The 27,138-nt window shown below is 37.3% G+C and overlaps 1 protein-coding gene across 13 annotated transcripts in view; it reads right to left on the reverse strand.

Moving 5' to 3' along the window:
* LOC150105480 (histone deacetylase 5-like) overlaps positions 1-27,138 on the reverse strand; it is a 430,130-nt gene that overhangs the window by 33,126 nt on the left and 369,866 nt on the right. For all 13 annotated transcript variants that reach the window (XM_090394187.1, XM_090394195.1, XM_090394193.1 and 10 more), the window contains 2 exons: positions 19,867-19,985; positions 7,821-7,890 (listed from right to left, as the gene is read on the reverse strand). In XM_090394187.1, coding sequence (XP_090250313.1) covers positions 7,821-7,890; positions 19,867-19,985 — 189 coding nt within the window. The remainder of the gene's footprint in view (positions 1-7,820; positions 7,891-19,866; positions 19,986-27,138) is intronic.

The raw sequence follows: 27,138 nt of genomic DNA on the forward strand, positions 1-27,138 counted from the left end.
TCATTCATATTTTAAAGTTTCTTTTTGTCTTTTGTTGGTCTCGCTTAACTGGCCAACCGACAAGATGGGGCCCCCAGGCTAGAGCCCTGTCATCCCCACCCTTGTGGGGGGCCATGGTGTTGTGTCAACTGTTTATGACATTTGTTTCATTAGATGCTGAGTTATAGTGCCGAGTGACAGTGTGTTTTGACGAACAGTCAGTCATCACGATATTCATGCCGTACACGACGAAGACTCACTATCAATCGCTTCAAAACTTCGAGATAAAAACTCACCATTGACCGCTTGGTCAAGCGGAACGAATTCTTTGTGGATAATGCCCTTGGAATCGTAGAAACAAATCAGCATTATCTTTACTTTTGACTTCCAAGCGCCTTTTTTTCGGATGCCCTTCTTCTGGTCTCCACTCAGCACTCCAGCGCTTTGTTTCGGGCTCATACTCAAAACACCATGTTTCGTTATCAGTAACAATCATTTCAAGGAAGTTTGAGACCTTACGAGTTTTAATGTGGTCCTTGCAGTGTTCAATTCGATACATTTTTTGGTCGTCGGTCAACTTGTGGGGAACAAATCGTGAATTCAATTTACGAAGGCCCAAACTCTCGGTCAAAATGTTGTGCACAGTTGATTTTGGAATCCCCAATTCATCTTCAATCAATTAATGCACTTTTTGGATGTTAACTTCGCTCAGTTCCAGTTTTTGGATGGCCCGGCTTTTCGTCATCCTCAAGCATTTCACGACCACTTTGAAGTTGCTTAAACTTGAGTACGGGATAAGCATTCATCACTGTATGCTTTTTGAAGCATTTGATGCATTTTGGTAAAACCTTTACCAAGTTTAACACAAAAGTCGATCGCAGCTCTCTGTTTGAAACTCATTTTCCGACCGTTTGTCGAAACATACCGTCTCTCTCTTGGCACTATAACTCGGCTTGTAATGAAACAAATGTCATAAACAGTTGACACAACACCAATGAAGGTTGCCGCTTTCAATAACAAAAAGACACAACAGGTAGCGCCACTTGTTTCTTCTATTTTTGAAAAGTTTGGTTTCTTTTTTTGGACAGAGGGTGTATGTACAAAAATCCATTTGATTACACAGTTAAGAATTTTTTTTGCATGACTAGTTTTATGCTATTCAAATAAAATGTATTTCTGTAAGAAAATAAAACATCAAAAGCATTATTATCCAATACCTCCAAGTCAAACCATACGTCACTTACAACAGCTCTCATACCTTGTCTTAAATTTATTTACACTAGATATACTCATCGCCTCAAAGGTTATCTGTTTTATTCATTCACTTCTCTGACGGAAAATCTAGTTTTCACTCCTTTCTTAACCACACACAAACTCAACTTCCACAAATACCTGCATGTTTTCTCTCTCCACCTTTCAATAATGAAGAATACCATCAACTGGTATCCTATACTTTCAGAAGTTTATAGGTCTATCATATCACCCCCTCTTTCTCCTGTTTACCAGTATCTGCAGCCCACAAGCTTTCAATCTGTCATGATTATGGAATGTAGATGATGACAGATTAAAAACTAAGAAATATCCTTACATTGGTGTGTAAGAATATTTCTTGCCTCTTTACACGGCCCCGATGCAATTATCCTCCAGACGTATTTGCAATTTTAGCTGTGTGATCTTTAAACTTAAACTTCCTATCCACTATAACCTCATCAGTTTCTCCCAGCATAATATCTAACCAATATAACATGGCATTGGAAATCTTATCACACCCAAGTGCACAACTTGAAGTAACAGCCATTATCATTTGTTTGTCAAGAGCTCTGGGCTATTCTGTAAGTGTTGCATATCAGCAAGCATCCCTGATTAGCCTGCCTATCTTTGCATCATCAGCAAACATCAGCAGTTTGCATCTGATGAACATCTCTTGTCCTGCTCTGGGGTATATAACTAGTCATTTTATCGCTTGCTTATCCAAGTCAACATGAATAATTATACTTCACAAGAAATTATATTTTTGTTTAACTTTACCCACATGGTAAACAAAGGTTGTGCATGAAGCATTTTCACAACTAAGCTGCTTGTACATAGACGCTGTTCACTTTACATCAGTTGCCAAATCTCATAATGCAAAAGCATCGTGGTAAGGGGCACTATCCAGGTAGGTTTCAACCTTGATCGAGATCTCATCAGTGGGAACCTGACACAGGAAAATAATTAATGCAGAAGCCATATATTTTTCATATACAATATATGGCTTCTGCCATATATTGTATATGTTGACAATAAGTTGATAATAAGTTATCAACTTATTATTGAATATATGACTTCTGCATTAATTCAACCTTGTTCTTTCTGGATCTGGCTGCCATTGATAAGACCTTAACAAAGGTCAAAACTGGTCTGAGTAGTGACCCTTTGCATTATGGCATACTCAGGCAACTTATCAATATGAAGTCAACAGCCTCTATGTACAAGTAGGTCAGTCATGAAGATACTTCAAGCACAAACTTTGCCTTGATGGTACAAAGAGCTATGGTCATAATGCATTGAGACACAGGTATTAAATAAGCAGCATAACTAGGTATAAAAGTCATAAAAATAAGTATGAAAAGGTTCATAAGCACATTGATAAAAAAATGAGGTGTTAAAAAATAATATATACATAATTTATATAAGACGATATACATTGATACTTGAAAATTTTAAAAACAGGGAGTGACATTTGATAAGTCAGATGAAATCTTCCTGAGTGTGTATAATGCCCAGACAGATTATGAATGCGACTGAAAGAGTTAAAGAGACCAAGCTATTTTAAACCTGGTTTTAAAAGTCAAGTTTGCGCCTGCAAGTCTGGGTGACCCACAAAGTAGTGCAAGTCTTAGGTAACTCGTGGTAAAGGTGGAATAAGCTCTGATCACTATTCTTAATATTTACCCTTAATGCAAAGCACATCTCCTTGAGGAGATGTATGATGCTATGCATTAAAGGCAAGGGGCCACTACCCAGACCGGTTTCGACTTTTATTGAAGTCTCATCAGTGGAAGCCAGGCTTAGAAATACCAAGGTTAAGTAATACAGAGCTTATAAGTATTTTACCAAAACAAGTTACCATAAGGTGCTTTGACCTTATTAAATAAAATTCTCTGAGATCTCAATAAAGTCTCAATTGTCGCTTGGAATCCAACAGAAGCGTACATTCAAGTTTAGCTTTCCATAATGGATATATTGGATACAAGAGAGCCCTGGATGTTTCTGCAGCTCTAAACACCTTATTGCCTGCAGAGAACTTTGTGTATCTATATAGAGGAACTTTGGGTAATAAGGAATACCATTTTACACACAATGGTCTCATAGCATTAGTTGCTTCGGTTATAAATCCAAAATATCAAATAATATTTTACAAACAAAATGGTATTCCATATTACCCAAAGTTCCTCTATGTAGTGTACCTTTGGTAGTATTGCAATCTTTAGTTTAAGGCAAACTGTATTGTATACGGCCCACAGAAGATCCCCACTAGATCATGGGGATCTTCTGTGGGTTTATGTGCTTGAAAGAGTAGCTGTAAGACAGTAGTGGTAGAATGTGTGGGAAGCCTGCAGAAAAAAAAGCTACATGGTAGTATGTATGCCACAGCAATAGTGTATTTAATGGTGTCTCTGCTATGTGTTCTCTATTTATAGAGATTATAAGGAGCTTTTGTTCAAAAACCTAAAAGTTGTCTAGCAGTCTGAGTGTTGTGATAAAAAGCCAGGTCTAGGCAGTAGCATAGACTTTGGGACCTATAATCAAGTTTTGATCTAATCAGTGCACGGTACAGTCGAAGCAAAGAACATTTGTCAGCATCCCAAGAGGTGGAAGATATGGTGTGAAGGATATTCACTGCTTTATGGCACTTATCTTGCAGCTGACATAGGTGAAGGAAGAAGCTGAGTTTCTTGTCAAATATCAAACCCAAGAACTTGGATTCTGGTATAACTGGGATTACAGTTGGTACTAGTATGACTTCTGGGTTGGGATGAAGACCACATCTGCAGCAAAACTGTACACAAACAGGTTTCTACTGGGAAAATCAGAACCCATTCACAAGTGCCCATTTTGAAAGATAGTCAGTGACTTGATGCAGCTGTCTTTCTATGACTCTCGTATTACATGAATGACAGAAGGTGGTGGTGGTGATGGGCATTACATGGCACTGAAGGTGATATTGGTAGTAGAGGTTCAGTGGAGATAGAGTTTTACAACAGGTGTCCTCCAGCGATGAGTCTTCGGACTCCTTGGAGGTGTCACGAATAATAATAATAATATGACAGAAGATGGTAAAGTGATCCACAATAGAGGGCATTACTTACAGTCAGAGGAAGTTTAGTTGTCAAGTTATCACTAATTGCAAAAAGCATTGCACTTAAAACTGAACTTTGTGGGACTAACTCCTCTTGGGTATACAGATGAGAGAGAGAGTGATTTCCACTCTCTTAAACTCAAAAGATTTGGTTGGATAAAAAATTCTTGATAAAAAAGAGGGAGGTTCCCTCTGTAAAAAGTTGGGTAGGTCTTTCATTATTTCAAATCTCTCAGCAGAATTATGTTTTATCAATATCAAAAAAATTGATACTAAATGCTCACATCTTAGGCATATGCTTCACAATTCTTCCTCTGATATTAGTTCAGGCACCATTCCATAGAGTGTTGTGTCTGTTTAAATCCCACCATTAAAAGTCAAGCATTGGTAACTGCAGTATGTCATGAAGGTCATCCTTAGAGATACCTGCAGTATGGATCCAATTGAGTTAGATGGAAACTGTTTCTGTTTGTATTAAGTGGGACTTGCTGGAAGAGGGGGGGGGGGGTATGGTTTCTCAAGGAATACAACTCATTCCACGGCAGGTTCATCTCCCCCCCCCCATACTGTCCTTACAAATGAGGACTACATTTTGTAGTGCTGGATTGTCACTAGGCTTCAAGAATGTTTTCTTCAAGATAACCCTGATGGAATCCATGACAATTCCATTGTAGAAATGTTTTCATTATTTCTTTTTTAGTGTTATCGTCTGGCTATGTTGAGAAGCTTTTATTTTTTGGAGAATTGTTAATGGCCAGTGTCCATCATTTCTTTTTCAGGAAAAATATCCAAAATGTCATCAAATTGGACACTGGCCATCCACAATCTAGAGCACTAGCTATACAAATGGTTTTATCTTCTTTTGGGAGGAGGAGAGGTATCCATCATATCTATTCACAGATTTGGAGGCATGGCTTTGATTCTCTGTGATGCACATTCTATTTTTTTTTTTTTTTTTTAAATTGGGATTCTCGTGTAATATATAAATTAAAGATACCAAGAAATTATATACTTAGTTTAATCCTTTAACCAAGTGTAAGCAAACCTTACCCCAGTCCTGAAGATACTTTCAGGCACAAACTTTGTTTGCTCACATTTGGATAAAGGATTAAACTAAATTTATTATAGTCTAACCAAGTGAAAAATAAACTTTCAACATCTTTCTCGAAATCCAGAGTAATTTAATAAAAAGGTGGCACACTGTTTGGCAACTCCTATAGGTAGAGATGACCTTGCTAATGCTTCTGCCTTGTATCTCCACTTGGGCCTGGCTCCCACTGAAGAGACCTCAATAAAGGTCAAAACTAGTCTAGGTAGTGGCCCTTCCCTTAATGCATAACATTATACATATCGGCAAGGAGATGTGTTTTGCATTATGGGAGATACTGACATAGGAGTGATGTTAGCTTGCTCCACCTTTGCAACGAGTTGCCCGGTGTTGTACTCCTTTACCCCAGTCCTGAAGATACTTTCAGGTGCAAACTTTGTTTGCTCACACTTGGATAAAGGATTAAACTAAATATATTATTTAGTTTAATAATTTTTTGCACCTAAAGTATTTTCAGGACTGGGGCAACTCGCAGTTGTTTGCTTACACTTGGAATAAAGGATTAAACCTAGTATATAATTTCTTGGTATCTTTAATTTAGCATAACCAAGTGATAAAACTTCCAACAACCTTTCTCTAATCCAGAGTAATTTAATAAGAAGGTGTGACACCTTTTGGCAACTAGTATAGGAAAATATGACTTCTGCATTATTTCAACCTTAGTATACCTCTGGGTCTGGCTGCCACTGAAGAGACCTCAATAAAGGTCAAAACCGGTCTGGGTAGTGACCCGTTCCATAATGCATAGCATTATACATATCTGCAAGGAGATGTGCTTTGCATTATGGTGGGATACTAAAGCAAGTTATGTGAAGTCATACCACCTTTACTGCGAGTTACCCCAGTCCTGAAATTACTTCAGGTGGAAACTTTGCTTGCTTACACTTGGATAAAGGATTAAACCAAATATATAATCTCTTAGTATCTTTAATTTATAGTATAACCAAGTGAATAAAAACTTCCAACTCACTTCTTTTCCTTTCTATCTTTGTGAAAAATATCAGACCCTTCCATTTCCATCATAATATCATCCTCATCCAACCATATTTCACTTTTCTAACATTTGGGCAAATAAATGCAATCAGTAAAGCAATTTCATCTCTGCTATTTCTGATGCTGGCATTCATAAACAAACACAACAATTCCCTTGTTGGTTATGATTTTCGCACTACTCCTGCCCATGCTTAATCACTTTTATTACCACTTGTCCCACTTACCTCTCCAGACTCAACCACCTCTCTCATATCCATCCCAAAGCATTCCATTCCTATGCTGATCATCCTCACACAGACACACATTTACTATTACTCCTTCCTGCTTCCACTTTCCTTATTCTCTGTCTCTCTATTAGTTCCTCCCCCCTTACATTTCCCATATCAAGCCTCTGTAGCTCAGTCGGTATAGTCGAAGCCCTTTGGTCAAAAAGATCTGGGTTCGATTCCCATCCATGACGTGAGGAACCTTTAGCTGGTCTCTTTCAACTAAAAGTGAGTTAGTCAGTCTCATATAGAGGGTTTTATACACCTGGAAACTCTGGTTTTTTTGTCCCTTAGAACAGGCAAACTGGCCCCATGAACACGCACAGATCTACAGTCATGAATACTTGCACTTAGGGGATGCAGCAGAGGAGTGAGGTGCCAGCAGCATTAATGAATTGTAAACCCCCTCATTAGGGGACTCGACCATTCTAAAAGATGAGAAGGGAAGGAATATACATATTATAAAATTACAGCTTGTAAAATCAAATTAAAAAAAAAAAAAATGCCATGCCAAATAAGACTAAAGAAAAGAAACTAAAACACAGTCTCAAAACTGTCAGGAGAAAAGCTGAATCTCAAAACAAATTTCTACAACCATCATTTGAGCATGTGATAATAATGATAAGGGAGGAACCAATGGAACCAAAATAGACCACTTAATACTTGACAGAAGGACACTGATAAATTACTATAAACTCATCAATTACCAGAATCATTAAATCTGCAACATTTCCAAATGTTCTTATGGATGGAAGCGATTTACTTAAACAAAATCTGTTTGAAATATTGTGCTACTTTAAACACAAAAGTAAAATGAAAAACAGAGTATTGTATGAATTAAATGGCAGTGAATTTTTATGGAAGGCTATGAAATAATGATGATACTACATGACATGTTATTATCGCATATCATAATGGAGAGGTGAGAGCAAATTCGGAAAAAAGCAACCTGAATATTCTAGATAACATGGAATGAAAAAAAGACACGATATAAGAAAATGAAATAAAAGTGAATCCAGAAAGGAACGAGTTAAATTTCCTCAGAATTAAGGAAAACTAAGAATAAATTACAAAACGAAGAAGTACATGAAAATAAAAGCATATACATAAAATAAGAAATCAAGATACATACCCTCCTTCCAGAGCTAATACTACCCTTCCTTTAGCTAGCTGTAGCAGCTGTTTAGTCATATAACCAAAACCTGTAAAAGAATATATAAGTATTTGCACACTATTTATCAATGAATAAAATTAAGGGAATAAATGTAGATATTTATCTTGAAAATGACAATAGCTCACTTAAAAAAAAAAAGAAAAAATTCATTAAAACAATGACTGCTAACTAAATTCCAACAATTATACTATTGTAATAGCCCACGTTGGTAAAGTTAATGGAAGAAAAATTATGTTTCCAGGAGCTCTGCTACATCCATATGAAAAGGTTTTAAATGTTGTTTTTCCTGTCATGGACAAAATTTCACCCTTCAAACTGAAGGGAATTGTTATTACTATATACAGTGCCTTCATAGTGCAATAAGAAAGCTGACCAACACATACCCTTTTGTTGGAAAAGCCCAGAGTTTAATTTTCATCACTAATAATAACAAATATTTCATGTAAAATCCTGAAATAAAAAGAGCTTTTTAACTGAAGGATAGTTAAATGGCCTCTTAAAGAAGTGGCACGTTTTTTCTCTCAGATAACACAACCCTACAAAAACCAACAGCTTAAGAGCTCACAGCAAAATTTATTGAACAATATTCAGAATGTATAATGGACATTTAAGTGGTTTGAGCATAGGATACTGATGAATTGGGAATGTGTAATTAATGTAAAAATTAAACAGCTGTAGTGTGCATGTATGCACACACACACACACAACACTATTCACCTACCTTTTGCTTCCTTTAATATTTCCTAATGTCTATCTTTCAGCCAACTCCTTAATCATGTCACTAGTTTCACGTTCATTGCTATCTGCGCCAATTTTTTAATAGGATTCCATGTAGAATCCTATCAAATGTCTTTGCTAACTTTTCTATAGCCATTTTCTTTATCTAACTCAACTGTCACTTTATTGTAGAAAGAGTAAATTATCAAGACAAAGACTTCTCTTTCACAAAGCTATGCTGCTCCCATAGAAGATCACATTCTCATCCACCCATTCCTAAATTCTGCCATGGACCAATTTTTCAAAGATATTTTTTCGAATAACTTAACCACTCCTGTAATTGAGACAATGACTGGTCTCAAATTTGCTACCTCTGTCTTACAATCCCTTTATATAATGGAACTATCCACTTCTTTAGGACCTTGCCAGTACCTAAGACTTAAACAGCACCATCTCTCTCTCTCTCTAGCACTTTTTTATATCACACAGGCAGATATTCCATCAAATCCCTGGCATCATTCACTATGAGATTTCTTAATATCCTAAACACTTCCAGCTCTGTTTGGTTGTGCAGATATCCAGTTGTTTGTTGAAAAGGCAGTTTATAACAATACTCATGTAAAATTATTATTATTATTATTATTGTTCCGGGAAACTCCAAGGAGTCGACAGACTCATCGAGGGAGGCCCTAACATCATGTCTGGAACAACTATTCAACATTCACACAGTATCTATCATATCTTGCCTTGAACTCATTCACAGTCGTAGCACCCACAACAGACTCTGGAAGCTTATTCCACTCATTCACCACTATCCAAGCAAAAAACCTAGCTCTAACACCCTTGTCAACCACGCTCTTGCCCAGCTTCCATGCATGGCCCCTAGTCCTCCCACCACCAGTCATATTTTCAAAAATATCTTCTGGATCAATCTTATAAAAACCCTTCAGTAATTTGAATGTCTCAATCATATCACCCCTCCTTCGCCTATCATCCAATTTCTGAAACCCACAAATCCTCAACCTATTCTCATAAGGTTCATTCCACAGACCTGCTATCATCTTGGTCACTCGTCTCTGGACCCTCTCCACTTCCTCCCCATCACGAAGAAACCCTGGTGCCCATAACTGGGCACAGAAGTCCAGTTGAGGTCTTATCAAGGCTCGATACAGAGGAACAACAACTTGCTTCTCTCTGCATGTTAAAGTATTTTTCATAAGCCAAGTGATTTGGTGAGCTGTTTTAGTTACTTTTGCAATGTGCCCCCTAAACTTCAACTCCCTATACACCAGCACTCCCAAATCCCTGGCCTCATCAATCTCCTGGAGTACGGTTCCACCTATGCGATATACTGCTGCTATTCTTTTCACCCCAAAGTGCATAACCTTACACTTTGCAAAATTAAACTGACATCCATTTTTCCTAGCCCAGTCCTCCAAACTATCCAAATCATCCTGTAAAATTTTGACATCCTGTGCACTCACAATTGCTCTACCCAACTTTGCATCATCAGCAAACAAGTGAACACTTCCTCTCAAATCCTTTCCAATATCATTGATGAACAAATTGAAAAGCAGTGGTCCAAGAACAGATCCCTGCGGCACTCCACTAGTCACAAGACGTCTTTTTGACTCCACTCCTGAATAAACCACTCTTTGATATCTCTCCTTTAACCACCCTCTTATCCATCTCACCAACCCTATATCTATACCCATCTGCTCCAGTTTACTGATTAGGGTTCCATGTGGTATCCTGTCAAAGGCCTTGGCAAGGTCCAGTAGTATCACTGTAAACCCATTACCCCTATCCAGTTCAGCCGTCACTGTGTTATAAAACGTGAGCAAGTTACTGAGGCATGATCTACCCTTCACAAAACCATGTTGTCCCCCATACAATATCCCATTTTCATCTATCCAATCCTGTATTCTTTTCTTGACTAATTTCTCTAAGACCTTGACAATGATTCCTGATATGCTAATCGGTCGGTAATTTACAACAGCAGTCTTGGAACCACCTTTATGCAGTGGAACTATTTTCCCCTCCTTCCACCCGCTCGGGACTAACCCAGATCCGAGACTCAAATTAAACAAAATGGTCAAGGGTACTGACAATTCTTTAGCTGCTTCTCGTACTACACGAGCTGGTATACCATCCAATCCCACAGATGTATTGACATTGAGGTTATGCAATAGACTACTCACCTCCACTTCATTCACCACAATTCCCGTATATTCTACTAGTTTATTCGTTTCTGCAATGTCACCACCTGGATGATATATTCTTGCAAAGTGCTCACTCAGTAACTCAGCTATCTCAACTGATTCAGCTACCTCCCTACCATCGGCATTCTTTAAAATCATTCTACCATGTACATTTTTCTTTTACTTGCTACATATCTAAAAAACTGTTTAGGATTCTCTTTAGCCTGCATGGCCAATGTTCTTTCGTAATCCTTTTTTGCTTTTCTTACCACACTCGTCACCCTTCTGGCCTGCGCTTTATACCGTTCATGTGCCTGCCGGTCAAATTTCTCCTTAAATTCCCTCCATAGTTGTTTCTTTTTTTGCAGCTCAAGCTTAATGGTGTTATTCATCCATTTAACCCCTACTTGATTTATTATTCGGACTCTAGGTATACAGTCAGCCATTGCTTCATGCAAGCACTTCTTAACTACCTCCCATGCACTATCAACTTCTAGTCCTTGCAGTTTTACATGCCATGGCACTGAGCCAATCAAACTCCTAAGCTTGTCATACTTTCCAGCCCGATAATTCCACATGTACCCTGTCTTAATTGAAAATTCTACACCTTTAGCCACCTCCAAGTCAAGACCCTATGATCACTCTCACCGATTGGTGGCAATGTGGTCATATTTGTTACAGCCAAATCCTCAGATGTAATTACTAGGTCAAGCACTCTCTGACCCCTAGTATTTTCCATTACATGCTGTCGCAGATAGTTATCCCTTAATAACCGCATAAAATCCAATTCCTTCCTCCCGTGTGTCCTCTCCTCACTCCAATCAATGCGACCATAGTTGAAATCTCCCATAATAATCACCCTCCTTCCACTCATTTCTTCTATTTGCTTGTGCATATTGTCACCACCATCTTTTCCATCACCTGGTCTATAGCAGCACCCAATTGTATATTTAGTTCTGCTAGCCACAATCTCACACCAAATGGCCTCAAATGTGCTCTTTTCTCTATTCTGCAATTCAACTTCTATTCTCCTTGGCTGTAGCTCATCAGCTATCATCAACAATACTCCTCCCCCCATTTTATTCTCTCTGTCATTCCTGAACACACTATACCCATCACATTCAATCCCACTAGCTATATCATCTACAGTCAGCCATGTTTCACTAATACCAATAACCTGTGGTCTGGAAGTGCCAACCATGGCCAAAAACTCTTCCTTCTTGTTCCTAATACTCCTAGTATTAGTGTACATGAATTTAAGACCCCCATTAGCCCCAACCCTACCTTGATGCCTTATATTAACTATTCCACTCTGGTTTGTTGTCCTTATTTGCTCTAGCATATTATATTCATTCTTACATTCAACTGCCTCCCTAAGGACTGTATATCTACTCCCCCCCCCCCCTTAACGAATCTAGTTTCCCTGAATTTGCACATCCACTACATTCAGCAACACTTTCTCAAGTCTTCTTACACCATAACCATTCAAATGCAAGCCATCCATCTTATATAGATCCTTTCGCCCATCAAACTCACTCCACACGTCCACAAATTCCACACCACTCGTCATACATAACCCACGCATAAAGTCATTCGCAATTATGGCCCTCCTTTTAAACATTTCACTGTCATACCGTGGCAAAAGACTAATCATTCTAACTCTCTCACTCTTTTCTTTTGCTACCTCAAACAATTCATTCAGGTCTTCTATCATTTCCATTTTATCTCCTTTCAAATCATTCGTACCTGACACAACAATCATTTCTTTCACCCTTTCCTTTTGCTCTCTAATAGACTTAGTTACATCCTTTATGGTCGCACCAGGTTGGTACAATTTTGTCAAATCCTCTACTAACACCTTGTACTAACGAGTCTCCATACAGCACTCTATCCTTCATTTTGTTCATGTTCACATTCATACGCCTATTTTTCCTGTCATACCTTTTATTATTGGTTGGTTCATTCAGTCGACTTTTGTTCATGCACTCTAGCTGCTGTTTTGCCCTTTCTATCGCACCATTCAACAACGCGATCTCATTCAATGCATCTATCTCATCTTTTTTATTCTCTGAGAAACCATTAATACTATCATTCACACTTTCTACATTCACACTCTCATAATTCTCATGTACAATCTTGCCGTTTCTTGTCATATCGCTATTTTCTTCATTCTAAAGTTTGACAAAAATATCACACTCACGATCCGAAATACACTTCAATTCCTCATTCTCCCTACATTTTCTACACACATTCAATTCTTTATTATCATCTATCCACACTCCGACCGCACTCCGTAAAGCGTACATTTCACAGCTAGTACACTGACTCATTTCTTTTATACTACTGTTCTTTGATAACGATGGCGAACCATCATTACTGGCACTGATACGTGACACCTCCAGAGAGTCCAAAGACTCATCGAAGGAGGACACCTGCTCTACAACTCTCTCCACCATTCAAGCCACATCATCTACACCAATGCCATCTACTGCCCATAGTATTTTCACAGACCATCACAAACATCCATGCCCACAACAGGATTCGAACACGCAGCCTTTTAGCTGGAGAGTGGATATGCTAACCACTCTCCAGCCATCTACTGCCCATAGTATTTTCACAGACCATCACAAACATCCATGCCCACAACAGGATTCGAACACGCAGCCTTTTAGCTGGAGAGTGGATATGCTAACCACTCTCCAGCCGGCACAACATATTGTGCAATCTTTACAGCTTTGATATGATAAGAAGGGACATACATAACTAGAAGAGGATCCAAAGATAAGTAACTAATGTAATATCAGAACACTAAAATGTTGATGAAATGTACAACTGATTGACAAGGCAGAAAAGAGGCCATATGAGAGAGAGAGGAAGACAATCTGGTGTGGGGGGGGCTTTACCAGATTAACACATGGAATAGAGGATTGGGGAGGAAGAAGAATTGGGGATAATTTCTTGGAGTTGTATAAGAGTATGATGAGCAAGATTAGATATTTTATGTGGAGAATGGTGGTTCAGAGAAATACATTGAGTATACCATGAATGACAACAGGTAGAAGGTATTTTTATTATTATTACGAGCAACTCCGAGGAGTCCTTAGACTCATCGAGGGAGGCTCTAAACATCATGTCAAGAACAACTATTCAACATCCACACAGTATCTATCATACTTTACCTTTAACTCATTCACAGTCATGGCACCCACAACAGACTCTGCTAGCTTATTCCACTCATTCACCACTCTCCAAGTAAAAAACCTAATTCTAACACCCTTGCCAACCACACTCTTGTCCAGTTTCCATGGATGGCCCCCTAGTCCTCCCACCGCCAGTCCTGTTCTGAAAAATATCCTCGGAATTAATCTTATAGAAACCCTTCGGTAATTTCAATGTCTCAATCATATCACCCCTTTTTTGCCTACCAACCAATTACTGCAACCCACAAATCTTCAACCTGTTCTCATAAGGTTCATTCCATAGACCTGCTATCACCTTGGTCACACACCTCTGTATCCTCTCCATCTCCTCCCCATCAAGAAGAAACCCTGGCACCCAGATCTGGGCACAGTAGTCAAGATGGGGTCTTATCAAGGCTCGATACAGAGGAACAATAACTTGCTTGTCTCTGCTCGTCAAAGTATTCTTCAGTAACCAAGTGTATAAAGTGTAAAAGAACCAAGTGTATAAAGCAAAACTAGTTTCTGTTTGAAACTGAAGCAGCAGAGTAGGAAAAATACTAGGCATACATAGACAGTTGAGTGAAAAAAAAACAAATGGTTACACAATGATATTTCTGGACTTCAGGATATTCACATAAATTCGAGCAAACAGGAATGAATATAAAGCTGGTGGCATAGAATAGAGAGTAGCTGATAGACAAAGCAGTGGAGCAGAATCCATTTGATCAATGCCGTATCATAGGGCACTGTACTTAGACTGGTGCAGTTTAATTTGAATATTAATGATATCAATAATGATTTCAGGGGAAATATTCAGTTGTTTGCTATTGATGATAGGCTGCCCATGTAGACAAAGAATAATGATCGCTAGTTCAGTGTGACAAAATGTAAGGCTATGCACTTTCATCCCATGGATGAAAGGATTTCCACCAGAAGTCAGGCTAGCATAAACAATTACTTCAAGACTTTACATTTTGTGTATGGTGGAGCAATATCAAGGAAGCAGAAGGTTATAAGTGGGGTTCCACAGGGCTCAGTACTGGGACCTGTATTGTTCAACCTTTATATCAATGACATTGTAAATGGATTGCAAGGGGATATTCAGTTGTTTGTGGATGATGTGAAACTGGGAAGGATTATCAATAATAGTGCAGATGTGGCAGCCCTGCAAGAGGATTTGGGTAAAGTAGACAGATCAGCAAATGAATGGGGTCGTAGGCTTAATGCAACAAAATGTAAAGTCTTGAAATTTGGGATCCATCGATGGGAGGATGCATACTTGATTGGAAGAGCTGTACTGGAGGAAGTAGGGGAGACAAGAGATCCGGGGGTGGTGATTGATAGAAAACTGAAATTCATGGAGTATATTGCAAAAGGTGGTGAAGGTAACCAAGAGGATTGCTGCAATACTGAGAAGGATGCCCTGCAGAGATAAAAGCGTTATCATTCTGTTGTATAAGACCCTGATCAGACCACACTTAGACTATTGTTCTCAAATTTGGTCCTCAGGATTTGAAGGGAATAAATTAACTGTGGAAATGGTACAGAGGCAGATAGCAAAAATGGTTTTAGGACTGTACAATGTCAGTTATGAGGATCGACTGAGAGAAACTGCAGAGTTTGGTGGATAGAAGGAGAGGTGATATGATCGAGACTTTTAAACTGTTGAGAGGCAGTTACAGGGTAGACATTGGGGAGTTTTTTCGCTTAGTGGAACAGCGGGAAGGAGCGATGAGAAGAGGGGCCATCCCTGGAAGTTACGAAAGGAAGCTGTGAGCAAGAGGGTGAGGAGTGGTTTCTTTGCATGGAATGCATTACCTGAGAGTGGTTAGAGCAAGAACAGTCAAGGAGTGGTATGATAGACTTGGTGTTTCCTAAGAAGGACCTCCCTCAATGAGTCTCTAGACTCCATGGAGGCCTGAATAATAATAATAATTATTATTATTAACGAAGCAGTTAGATTCGGCTCACTTTTGTGTAGCTTGTATCTTGTTTGTATGCATATGTTTTCCTGATGATGATGACCTCGATATAGAGATTGAAACGTTGAATGTTATTTGCTTAATTATAAATAAAATAACTGCTCTGACAGCCGAGAGTTTGTCTCCATAAATCCTACACAACGAACTGACTACACTGTGTATCCATCACCCTCATCCAGAGGTACTTCTGCAGCTGTCATCTCATTCTAATAAGTAAGCAATTACTAAAACGACCTCCCTTTTAGCAAATCTGTGCTGTCCATCAAAGATAATGCCACTGTTGTCAACCCAAATTTTGGATCTTGGTTCTCATTAGCTTCTTCAACACTTTCGCTACAATGCCTGACATATAGATTGGCCTATAATTTGATGCTTGAGTTCTATCACCTTCCTTATGAAGCAATACAATCCTGCCTTCCTTACACTCCTTTGGAACTGGATCTAATGTAAGATTCATATTAATTAAACAACTATGTCAACTTCTTGGCACATTTCTTAAAATACGTGGTGATATATCAAGTCCCACAGCTTTCTTTGCACTTACCAGTAAAATTATCAACTGTAAACACATGGAGCAAGAGTAATTCTTCAAAGCTGCTGCTTTATTAATTAGACATTTCATTGAAGGAGGCAGGGTTTGCTGTCAACAGCACAACAAATTCTTCACATTCAGGAATTGCAACAAACCATTCTGATGATTATTTGCCATATATATGCATAACTTGAAGGTGTAGTTTCATTTTCAGAGCATGAGATAACTTCTTTAAAAATATGAACATTACAACTTAATCTACATAATTTGCCTTTATTTTTCTGTGTAAATTTCTCTGTAGCAAGCAATTTCAGCTTGCATCATTCTGACTAATTTTGATAAATCTCTCCATGTTAGAATCTATTTCCTCAAATAACTGAAGTGCCTTATTAACAGAGGTACTTCTGCCAATTTTTTCACTATAAAGTTTTTATTGGGGTGGGGGATAATAAGTGCTCTATTCAGCAAAGATTTGATGATGCCTGTTTTTTTTTTTTTTTTTTTTTTTTTTTTTGGATGATGGGCTGAATCTTGTTGTATGAAACAGCCTGCGAAAGTAAAGTTAGAGTGAACAACAAGCCCCTATGATATATATTGTAGGCATCTCGGAGGTAATTGCAAAGATCCCAAAAAAGATACAGTTTAATGTCTAAGTTTTTCTCTATCAACAAAATCTCCTGATTACCATTCACAAAAGATAAACAGCACCCTCTTTCCCCCCCTGGTGTTTACCAGGTTCAATATGATTGCCTCCACTTGTACTTCGGACAAACAAGATGTTCAGTCAAAAAATTATGTCTTATAACAACAACAATAAACCTGAAAAATCAGTTGTTTAAAGAAAGTGCTGAAGCACTTCTGCACTGATCACAGCTAAATGAGAATGACTGTTTATCAGTGCCAAGATCTGGGAGAATTTTATCTTCATAAATGGTAAGCAATAATATGCTTCCCTTCCTTCCTCACCCTTACACACACACACACACACACACACACACACACACACACACTGCTTGGAAAGAAGTCAACAGACACCATATTGTGAGAAACAAATAGCCATGGTGCCCACCTTAATAAGATGTAGGACCTCCTTTTGGTATGATGATTACAACAATTCTACAAGGTATGCTTTCCACCGGCATATGATATAGTGACCAACAGGAATTTTGGGGCCATTCTTCCTGTAGGCACATCCTGGACAGTTGTGAGACAGACATCCCTTGACCTCACATTGAACATTGGGATGAACACTCTAGTTCATCTCAATGTTCAATAGGGTTCAGATCAGGATTCTGTGGATGCCAGTCCAGTGTGGCAACGTTTATGTCCACAAACTGCACAGTTACAGTAGCAGCCTTATGACACAGAGCATTGTCTTGCTGAAAAAGACAATGGTCAGTTATGTAGAAATGCCTCAAAGTAGGAAGCATTGCATTGTCCAGAATGCTCAAATACCTCTTGGTGTTCAGTGTTTGTGGCACTGCAAACAGAGGTCTGAGGCCAAACCAGGAAGAACAGTACCATACCATCACACCGCAACCTCCGAATTTCATAGTTGGGGTTACGCACCCTGGTAAGAGACATACACCAGTCATCCACCATACCTGTCCATCTGCTCAGTAGAGGGTGTAGCATGATTCAGTGCTCCATAACACAACTTTCTAAGCTTCCATGTCCCACTGTATATGCTCTTTGCACCAATGAAGACAACAGTGCATGTTGGTTCGGGTAATGTGGTTCTTGCATATTATGGTCCTACCATGGAAACCCATGCTGTGAGCCTCAGTTCTGAATATTTGTGCAGATCGTGTTCTTCCGGCTGATGCCTGGAAGTCCACATTCAACATGTTGGATAACGAATGGCAGTTTTTACATATTATCTTTCATAGCATCCTACAGTCATGTTCGGTGAATGTGGCAGGTCATCCACTGCAGGTGACACTTGCAGTTGATTCCTTGTGCCTCCATCTTGGTATGGTATCACTGATGGTTGACCTGGGATAGTCAAATTTGCTGAACAGATAAGTCTGCAACATGGCATCCTATCACAACACCCCTTTCAACCTCTGTCAGTCCCCTTCTCATAGCTATTTCACCTGGACACAGTTGCATTGATTTGGGAGTATCACATTCCTCCAAATTTATACCAGCTACAAACATATGGCATGGAAATATATATATAGGTCAACAGAAATCCCAACGGGCAAGGGAGTGTCCATTGCCTTCTTTCCAAGCAGAGTCTGTGTGTGTGTGTGTGTGTGTGTGTGTGTGTGTGTGTGTGTGTGTGTGTGTGTGTGTGTGTGTGTGTGTGTGTGTGGAGATGCTAAGAGATCGGCCAAAATGGAGAGGTTAATTCAGTAGTGGACTGAAGAAAGCTGTTGATGATAATGATATATTTGATGCAACAGATTAACTTGGCCATATGACATCATTAAATAAATTTAATGACCCGAGAAGTATCAAAATAGAAAAAAAAAAATGCTATTTATTATTTGAGCACACAACTAGTTTCATCTTCTTAAAAGATTTCATTGGGTACATAACATGAAAAGAAAAATACAAATATATATATTCAAGAGAGTAACAGCTAGAAATTATTGCTAACACACACACACACACACACACACGTATGTATGTATGTATGTATGTGAAGATATATCATAAATAGAATGAATGGATATATATATATATATATATATATATATATATATATAGCCATGCCATTCATTCATTTATTTATAGTTTGCTATTTTTGTCATATTTCGACGTTAATTATAATCTCATTTTATTTTGTAACCACCCATAGGCAGCACTCCAGCACATATGGCTCAGTTCTATAAAAAAAAAAAAAATAAAGGATTAACGTTTTTGTTCTAGCATCACCTTGTGATTGTGCTTATGTGCTGATGATGGTCTATTAATTTCAGGCCAAAATATTTGGAAAAAGTATTATTCTTTATTTTTATGAATATGCTTGTCTAATAGTTGTTGTGTAATAAGTGCTATTAAAAATTCATTATGCTTCAGTAATAATTAACCTTTTGATTGCTAAGCTTTAGTTTACTCAAGCAGTTCAAAAATGAGCTTGCGTATTCTCAATTAGAGCATTTAAAAAATCCTGCTGAAATAAAGTTTTTAAACACATTTGAATTTTGAGGGCATGTGGTGACATTTATTATGAATATAAACTCAAACACTTCTCTGCATCATCTGCTACTATCTGGAGGGATTTTGGTTAACCATCAATTGAAAATAAACAGCTTGAAGTTTTGCATATTTTTTTAATTTAAATTATTAAAAGAGAATAAGTTAGTAATCAGTGATAAGGTTCAAATGCAAATAGTGAAAGTAAGTCAAAAGGCAGCAAATAAATTCCAAAGAATAACTTACATGCTGGAGTCACTCTATATCCACCTAACGGAGCATGGTGTCCAAAAGCTGCATCAAAACCGGCTGCAACTAGTACAATTTCAGGATCAAAATCTTTTGCTATGGGTAGTACTACAGTCCTATTAAAAATGTTTCATGTCATTGCTTTTATAAGTTTAATGGCTTCAAAAATTTAATAAATTTGTTAGTTTTAAATTCTATGAAAGCAAAACATGTTCACTTTTATTTTAGGTACTAACTAAAGTAAGACTAATTAACAAATTTGTTACAATATGAAGTACTTCTCATTCAATAACAGCTTGCAAAGGAGAGATCATTCCAAGTAAAATCAAGGTGCTTAATTATTGATTTTGAGGAAAGCAAGTTTATTTTGTCAGCTTTTATCCTTTAAAAAAAAAATATATATATATATATATATATATATATATATATTTTTTTTTTTTTTTTTTTTTTTTCTTCCATCTAAAGATTTTCTTGTTAATCATGTTGGCCATTTTTATTTGGTGGATCACAGAATTGTAAAATTAATTACAGCTTATTTCCAGATTTTCTAATTGCCCATTTTTTAATTATTTTGATTAAAAAATTTGATTTCTTATTTGCATTTGCAGACATTTTTTGTCAAGATGGTAGCCACCTGCTCTAGGCATTCTAAGTACTCTTTTCCCCATTTTGTACTCTACCCTACAGGCCCCTAGGTTAGGACGACCAGATTAGTGAAACAAAAAAATGGGACACTCATGAGTTGACATGAATTGACTGTCATAATAGTTAAAACAATCCTCTTGTACTTGTTTCATACCAGCTAGCCATAACTGCTTAGCTTGATTAAAATTAACATAGGTTATGTGCATATTTATCACGTTTCTTAGTCTCACATTGACACTGTCAAATTACAAATATATTTATTGCGCAGATGATCCAGAAGACATACACTACTATTATCCTTGTCATATTTTTAGACGACTGAATTTATTCCAAAAGGTTTGGCTATTCCTTTATGAAATTGTAAATATCCATACAAAAAAGTCTTTAAAGTGTGTTTTTGTAATTAATAAAGCCCGTACAGTTTCAATGGACAACTGGTTCCTTTCATCAGTCCAAAATGCATCCATTAAGGAAAACACCCTCTCTCATGATGCACTCATCTCCACTATTCTTAACACAAAACTCACAATGTGTATTATGTTCCCAAAAACTGATGTCTTCATTTCTCAGTCCACCTCTCACTAGTCATCATAGCACATTTCTTCCAATGATCAATTTCATGTGCATTATAATACCACTTCTGGAAACTATGAAAGTCATCTGAATGGATATTAGTGCTTTCTATTGAAAATAGGGTAAACCTCTTTACTGTGCAACAAATTGCATAGTTATATTAGAGTCTATGAAAAAAGAATAAAAATAAAAATGGCACATTTGGCATTCCCTTTGCATTTTCTTGGGACAACGTGATCGGTGGCTGAAAAAAGGAGTCAGTTGCATTATAAATGGGACGTCTGGTCACCCTAACCTAGATTGCATCCACAAAAGTGAGCCTAAACTCCTAAACTGTTAATGCCTGCATGTACATATCAATTTGTACAATTGTTCCCTGATAGCAATTAATATTTAGTCTATGTTGTAATTTCTTAAAAAATAACATTATGAACAGCCAGTGTATAGGCCTGCCACCAAAATTACTTTGTCTGACGATGCAAATAAAAAAAATACACACCATGAGCATTAAAATGGTCACACAAAATCAGAAACTTGATAATCTGGAAATAAGCTGCGATTCATTTTAAAAGTACACATTTTATGGATCTGCCAAATAAAAACAGCTGCCATTTAATTTTAAATCTGATGATTTCATATGGAATGACCCATAGCCATTCGGACTTTTACTTCACTGCCTTGCTAGAAGAATGGTGTCAACCTTTAGTTCAAGCATACTCTAAGTCTGCCAAAGCTGCTGTCAGACATGTATCAGACCTTAAAATATGGAATGTGTTAGAGTCATGAGTAAAACTAGTGCTAGGGAAAGAAGTGGCACTTTTGTTCTGGGTGATAATTTAGAAAGGTACAAATTAATACAGATAAGCTATTGTTCCCAACATAAGTCATTAGCTGTGATTGCTAATGATCCAGTGTACAGATTGTACAGCAAAAATGCAACTAATGCTCACCATTTCTGCTGCACCAATGTAGGAGTGCCTTAGAGCTCTGTTCTATCACCTATCCTTCTTCTATACATAAATGACTTACTCCAATCACCACTAATCCTATTTACAGCTTTGTTGATGATAGTACTTTCCATTCATTTTCCTCAATGCAGTGCTCATATGTCCCAACTTTCGAGATCATCTTCAACCAGTGCCTTACACATTGATTTCCATACAGCCTTCAGTGGGTGGGCACAATGGTCACCTTCTGCTATCAAAACACAGTGCAGCTTTTTTTTTTTTTTTTTTTCTCTTGACAAAAGGGATCTCAGCTCACCACCTGTGCCCTCAGTAGTACACAAATCACTAAACAGGATCAGATCTCTCTGCTTGGACTGACATTTACCCTCTGTCTCTCCTGGCATAAACATATCACATCAATAGCTTCTTCATTATTGAAAAAAAACAGGTAAAAAACAGCAACTTCATGACTGAAGATGCTAATTTTCACCCACCCAGCTAGTAAATCTATACTAATCCTAAATCTGCCCATCTTTAGAATACAGGTATCCCTTGCTTAACGCGGATTTGATTATCGCAGCAAAATTAATTGCGGAAATCCCTTGATATACGCAGCAAGAGTTTTGATTAACGTGCCTTCAAATTTACCACACAAAATCATGCTCATGCCACGAGGCTGCTAGCCTCGTGGTTATCCAAATTCTCTTAATGATCTGTGCGAGAATGTGAAAGTTTTATTTTTCCCACCAAATACAACATCATTGTTACAACCTATGGACATGGGAGTCATTGCAACTTTCAAAGCCTATTTTCTTAAAAAGACATTCTCAAAGGCAGTTGAAACAACAACGGGTGAAAATGTGATTGCGCTCCACGAACTTTGGAAAAAATTTAACATTAAACACGCAATTGCGAACATTCGTGACTCGTGGGAGCAAGTATCTTCTAGTTGCATGGAAGCTGTTTGGGAAAAAAACCTTCTGCCAGAATGCGCTAATGACTTAGGTTGTTTTCAAAATCCTGTGAACAACGTGGTCAAAGAAATCGTTGCAATTGGTGAAGACCTTGGTTTTGAAGGTGTTAATGCAGAAGATGTTAAAGAATTATTGGATTCAAATTCAAAAGATTTCAGTGACAACGATCTTCTTGAAATTAAACAACGCACATATGAAGACAACGAACAAATGGAATGTGAAGATGAGGTTCCAAAGGAAATAACAGTCAAAGAACTGGATGGAATATTTCACAGTTTAGAATCGCTTAAGCAGCAAGTAATGGATATGGATCCAGATGTTAATCGAAGACTGCTTGTTTGCAGAGGTCTGGAGAGTCATTTTGCTTGTTATCGTAGAATTTATGCCGATAAGAAAAAACTAAAACTGTTCAAAATTCTTTATAACTTATTTTGATTTTAAAAAATTGCAGTAACTAATGTAGGTACAAGTATTTACTTTGCATTCATTTTTTATCTTTCCTAAAAGAGTACCATATAAAACGAATTATTAATACAGTAATCGATCAGGGACGAATTGTACTTTTTACCATTCATTATTAGATTTGATTAATGTGATTTTGATATACGCGGTAACATCGAGGGATTAATTAACCACGTTAATCGAGGGATACCTGTACCGTTTTGGGAATTTGCACCTAAAACTTCCTTAAAAATTCTTTATACTGTCCAGAGGAAAGCAATTCTGCTCACAGATGATCACTGCTTTATGGACTCACTTCAACCTCTATCTCATCTCAACTGTGTGTATGTTCCAGTAAACTGGTAACCATCATTCCTCTACTTTCTGTTGGATCTGTTAAAGCAAGAGCAGCCACTGCCCAGTATCCCTTTTCATTGCAACTGCAAAACATACTGAACCTGCTTATCCTCTTCCATTTTTATTCTATCTACCTCTGTCTGCTGGAACAGCCTTCCTCATGAAGTCTGAAGAAAAATGTCAATAAACATCTTTCAACAACACTTCCCTGCACCCTACACAGCACTGAGGTGCTTACGGGCAAATAAACCTCATTATGGGATCAATATATATTAAAAATACTATTTAAATATGATGGATGTGACTCATGGTGCAAGAATATTAGATAAGTAACAGTGTCTGAGAATTTGTATATAAACAAGGTAGCTGTTTTGCCTTCAGTTTGAGAGTGTGTGTTTATGCATTTCTAACATGAAGATGAATCATGTGAAAGCTTTGAATAAAAAAAGGTGCATGCTGAACTATAAGGTAGATGATCATAACAGACAGAGATCAACTTGAAGCAAATGCCTCAACATGAAAACTGCTTGTCAGGAGACTAATCAAAGGATGTCTGAAGAAAGATATATTTGAATGCATCTCCAATATGAGAATGAATCGCTTGGAAGTTAAATGGACTTTGACTTGCATAAAAAATAAAATGATGTGGATCCAATACCAGAAAAAGGTGATGACCAGGAGTGGTATGGAAAGCAGGCTAGGAGAGTGACAGCCATAGTGATCATTTTGAAACCGAACTATGAAAAGAAGTTAACTAAACAAGCAAGAGAAAAATTTAAGAGAATTTTTTTGATGCAGAGGAAAAATAACTTTGTTGAATTCAGAAGAATGAAAAGTTCAGATGCAGAAATAGTTGGGTTTTCAAGCAGTCTTTAATGAAATATACATTTAAGGCAAGTCTGTTAGTTATCTAGATGCAGAGGTAGAACAAGATAAGAAGATACATTTGGAACTAATAAAGGCTGATTCACACTCAGTAATGAGATTGGATGTGATATTGGCAAGGGAGCTACAGGAATCTGCAAGAGAATTAGCAGTGCATCTGAATTAATTATTGAACTTAGTCTCAACATGAGCACAATTTAATGAGTAGAATGAGGGCAAGATAATTCTATTATACAAAGATGTATAATAGACATAAATAACCAACTAATCAGTCTCTGGAGTAATCATCAAAGTCTTGGAAAGTCTAATAAGATCTTCATACTATTAGATGGGGGGATAGTTGAATGGTCTAGTGGAGTTGCTTAATGATCACTTTATTGAGACATTTCTTCCTGGAGTGAGGAGAATGTATTTTGAATACTAGGCAGTGGGCTATATAGTATTTCATGTATTCTAAAAGTATGCTAAATGAACAGCTCCATTGACCTGATGTTCATCAAGTTGTCTAGTTACTAGAAAAGGCCCTAGGAATGGAAGGAGAGAAAGATAATGCCTTTGGATAAGTGTAGCAGAATGGAAGTGTCAAACAATACATCAATTTGTTTTTTTTTTCTACAGTTATAATTTTGGAGATATTAGTGAGAAATTGTGTACAAAATTCGGGCAGTATTATTATCTATGAGAGACCAGTATGGATTTGTTAATGGATGTTTTATAAATAATTTGCTTTTCCTTTATAATAAAGTAATGAGTGGTTGTGAGGGAGAAAGGCGTAAATAGGCGGTCCCCAAATTATATGAATTTGACTTACATAAATTCAGACTTCTGCAAATTCTCATGAAAAGACTAGAAAAATGGAATTATAAACATTTTACTTAACCCACTTTCATTATTCACATGCCATCTAACGGCAGTCTTTTGCAAGGTAGACAGCAAGCGCAATGCATGCACTTTCCTCAATCTCACTTTCAATACCAAGGATGCTATATTTTTAGTATTTGCATGGATCCTAATGCCTCACCATTTTTAAAAGTCCAAAGAGAAAGAGATGACTTGATAGCTTATCATGGAGATTTATGAAAAGAAGAAACAAGCCATTGTTCAGTCATCTTTTGATAATTTCATAAGAAAGGTTGAAGCCAAATTAAACATTAAAAAAAAAAAAAAAAATTCCCTACATTCTCATTCTATTTATACTGTATTATATTACTTTGTATTAATAATTACATATTGAAATTCAATTTGTGTGGGAATTCTGTGACTGCAACTAACAGAAATAATAACCTTTAAAACATGTTAATGCACTTCTGCATACACATAAGCAATAGGGTGTGATTAAGTCAGGACTATCTGTACTCCACTATGGATTTTTTGGATTTTGCAAAGGTATCTGATAAGGTGCTATATAATAAATTGATACTTAACTTGCAATGTATGGCTTTAGATAAAGTTAGTGAACTGGATTGGAAAGGGACTGACTATCTTATATATGAATTCGAATAAATTCAGCCAGGGCCTGGACCCAGAACATTTTTCTGTTTTGTGATTTTTCTCCCATTACAGTAATTATGCCTACATTATTGTGTTATTATTCAACAATTGTTTACAGTTTTAAATGTGTATATAAAGTCAATATAAACAGTCGCCTGATAACAAACGCATGATTAAAGGGACGGGGAGGTTTGGAGCTTCCTGTAATGCATTATCTTGCAGCGATTGACATGCAAACATCATTGCAGCATAGTGTAGCAGAATTTTGACAGACTTTAGCGATATTTTGTCTTCTGGTTGGTAACACTATCCGCAACAATCAGTAACCAACAATAGAACAACAGCAGATTAGCAGTTATTTATCAGAGCTCGTGACTGTGGGAAGCACAAAAAAAATCATTAATATTTTTGTGTTTATGTAGGCCTACTATTTCAACTATGGATAAGTATGTTGGTACCTTCTTTAAACGGAAAAATAGCTCGGATGACAGTGATAATACAAAATGAGTTTGTAATGACAGCTTGTGTGCAGTTTCTGAAGAGAGAGAAGTCTGTAACGAATTCACAGAAATGCAGGCTTCCCATCAGTTGCAATGGGATAATATTAACATGTTGAACGAAAGGAAAGATTTGCCAACTTGCTGGACACTTGACCAGTGGATAGCATTCAAAGATAAATACAAGTGGTTATTTTGTAAGGATGGAGGTTTGGGGGTGTATAACATGTGCAGAGGTACAGACCCTAGGCACAAGAAGAATGTTAGAAGTATTATATTAATTTTTTAATTTTGTATTTAATGTTTCTGGTGGTATGAAAGAGAAGGCCTGATGGCTTTAACTCCACCAGAATAAATAAATAAATAAAATTTTAAAAAATGTTGCGACAATCTAGCAATAACCTCACATTTATGATCCTTACTTTAAGGGCCCGAGAACTTATTTGTTTAGAATTTAAC

This window comes from Typopeltis vanoorti, chromosome 6 (assembly GCF_054136105.1).
Source record: "Typopeltis vanoorti isolate ZY-2024b chromosome 6, IOZ_Tvanoo_1.0, whole genome shotgun sequence".
Classification (NCBI taxonomy): Eukaryota; Metazoa; Arthropoda; class Arachnida; order Uropygi; family Thelyphonidae; genus Typopeltis; species Typopeltis vanoorti.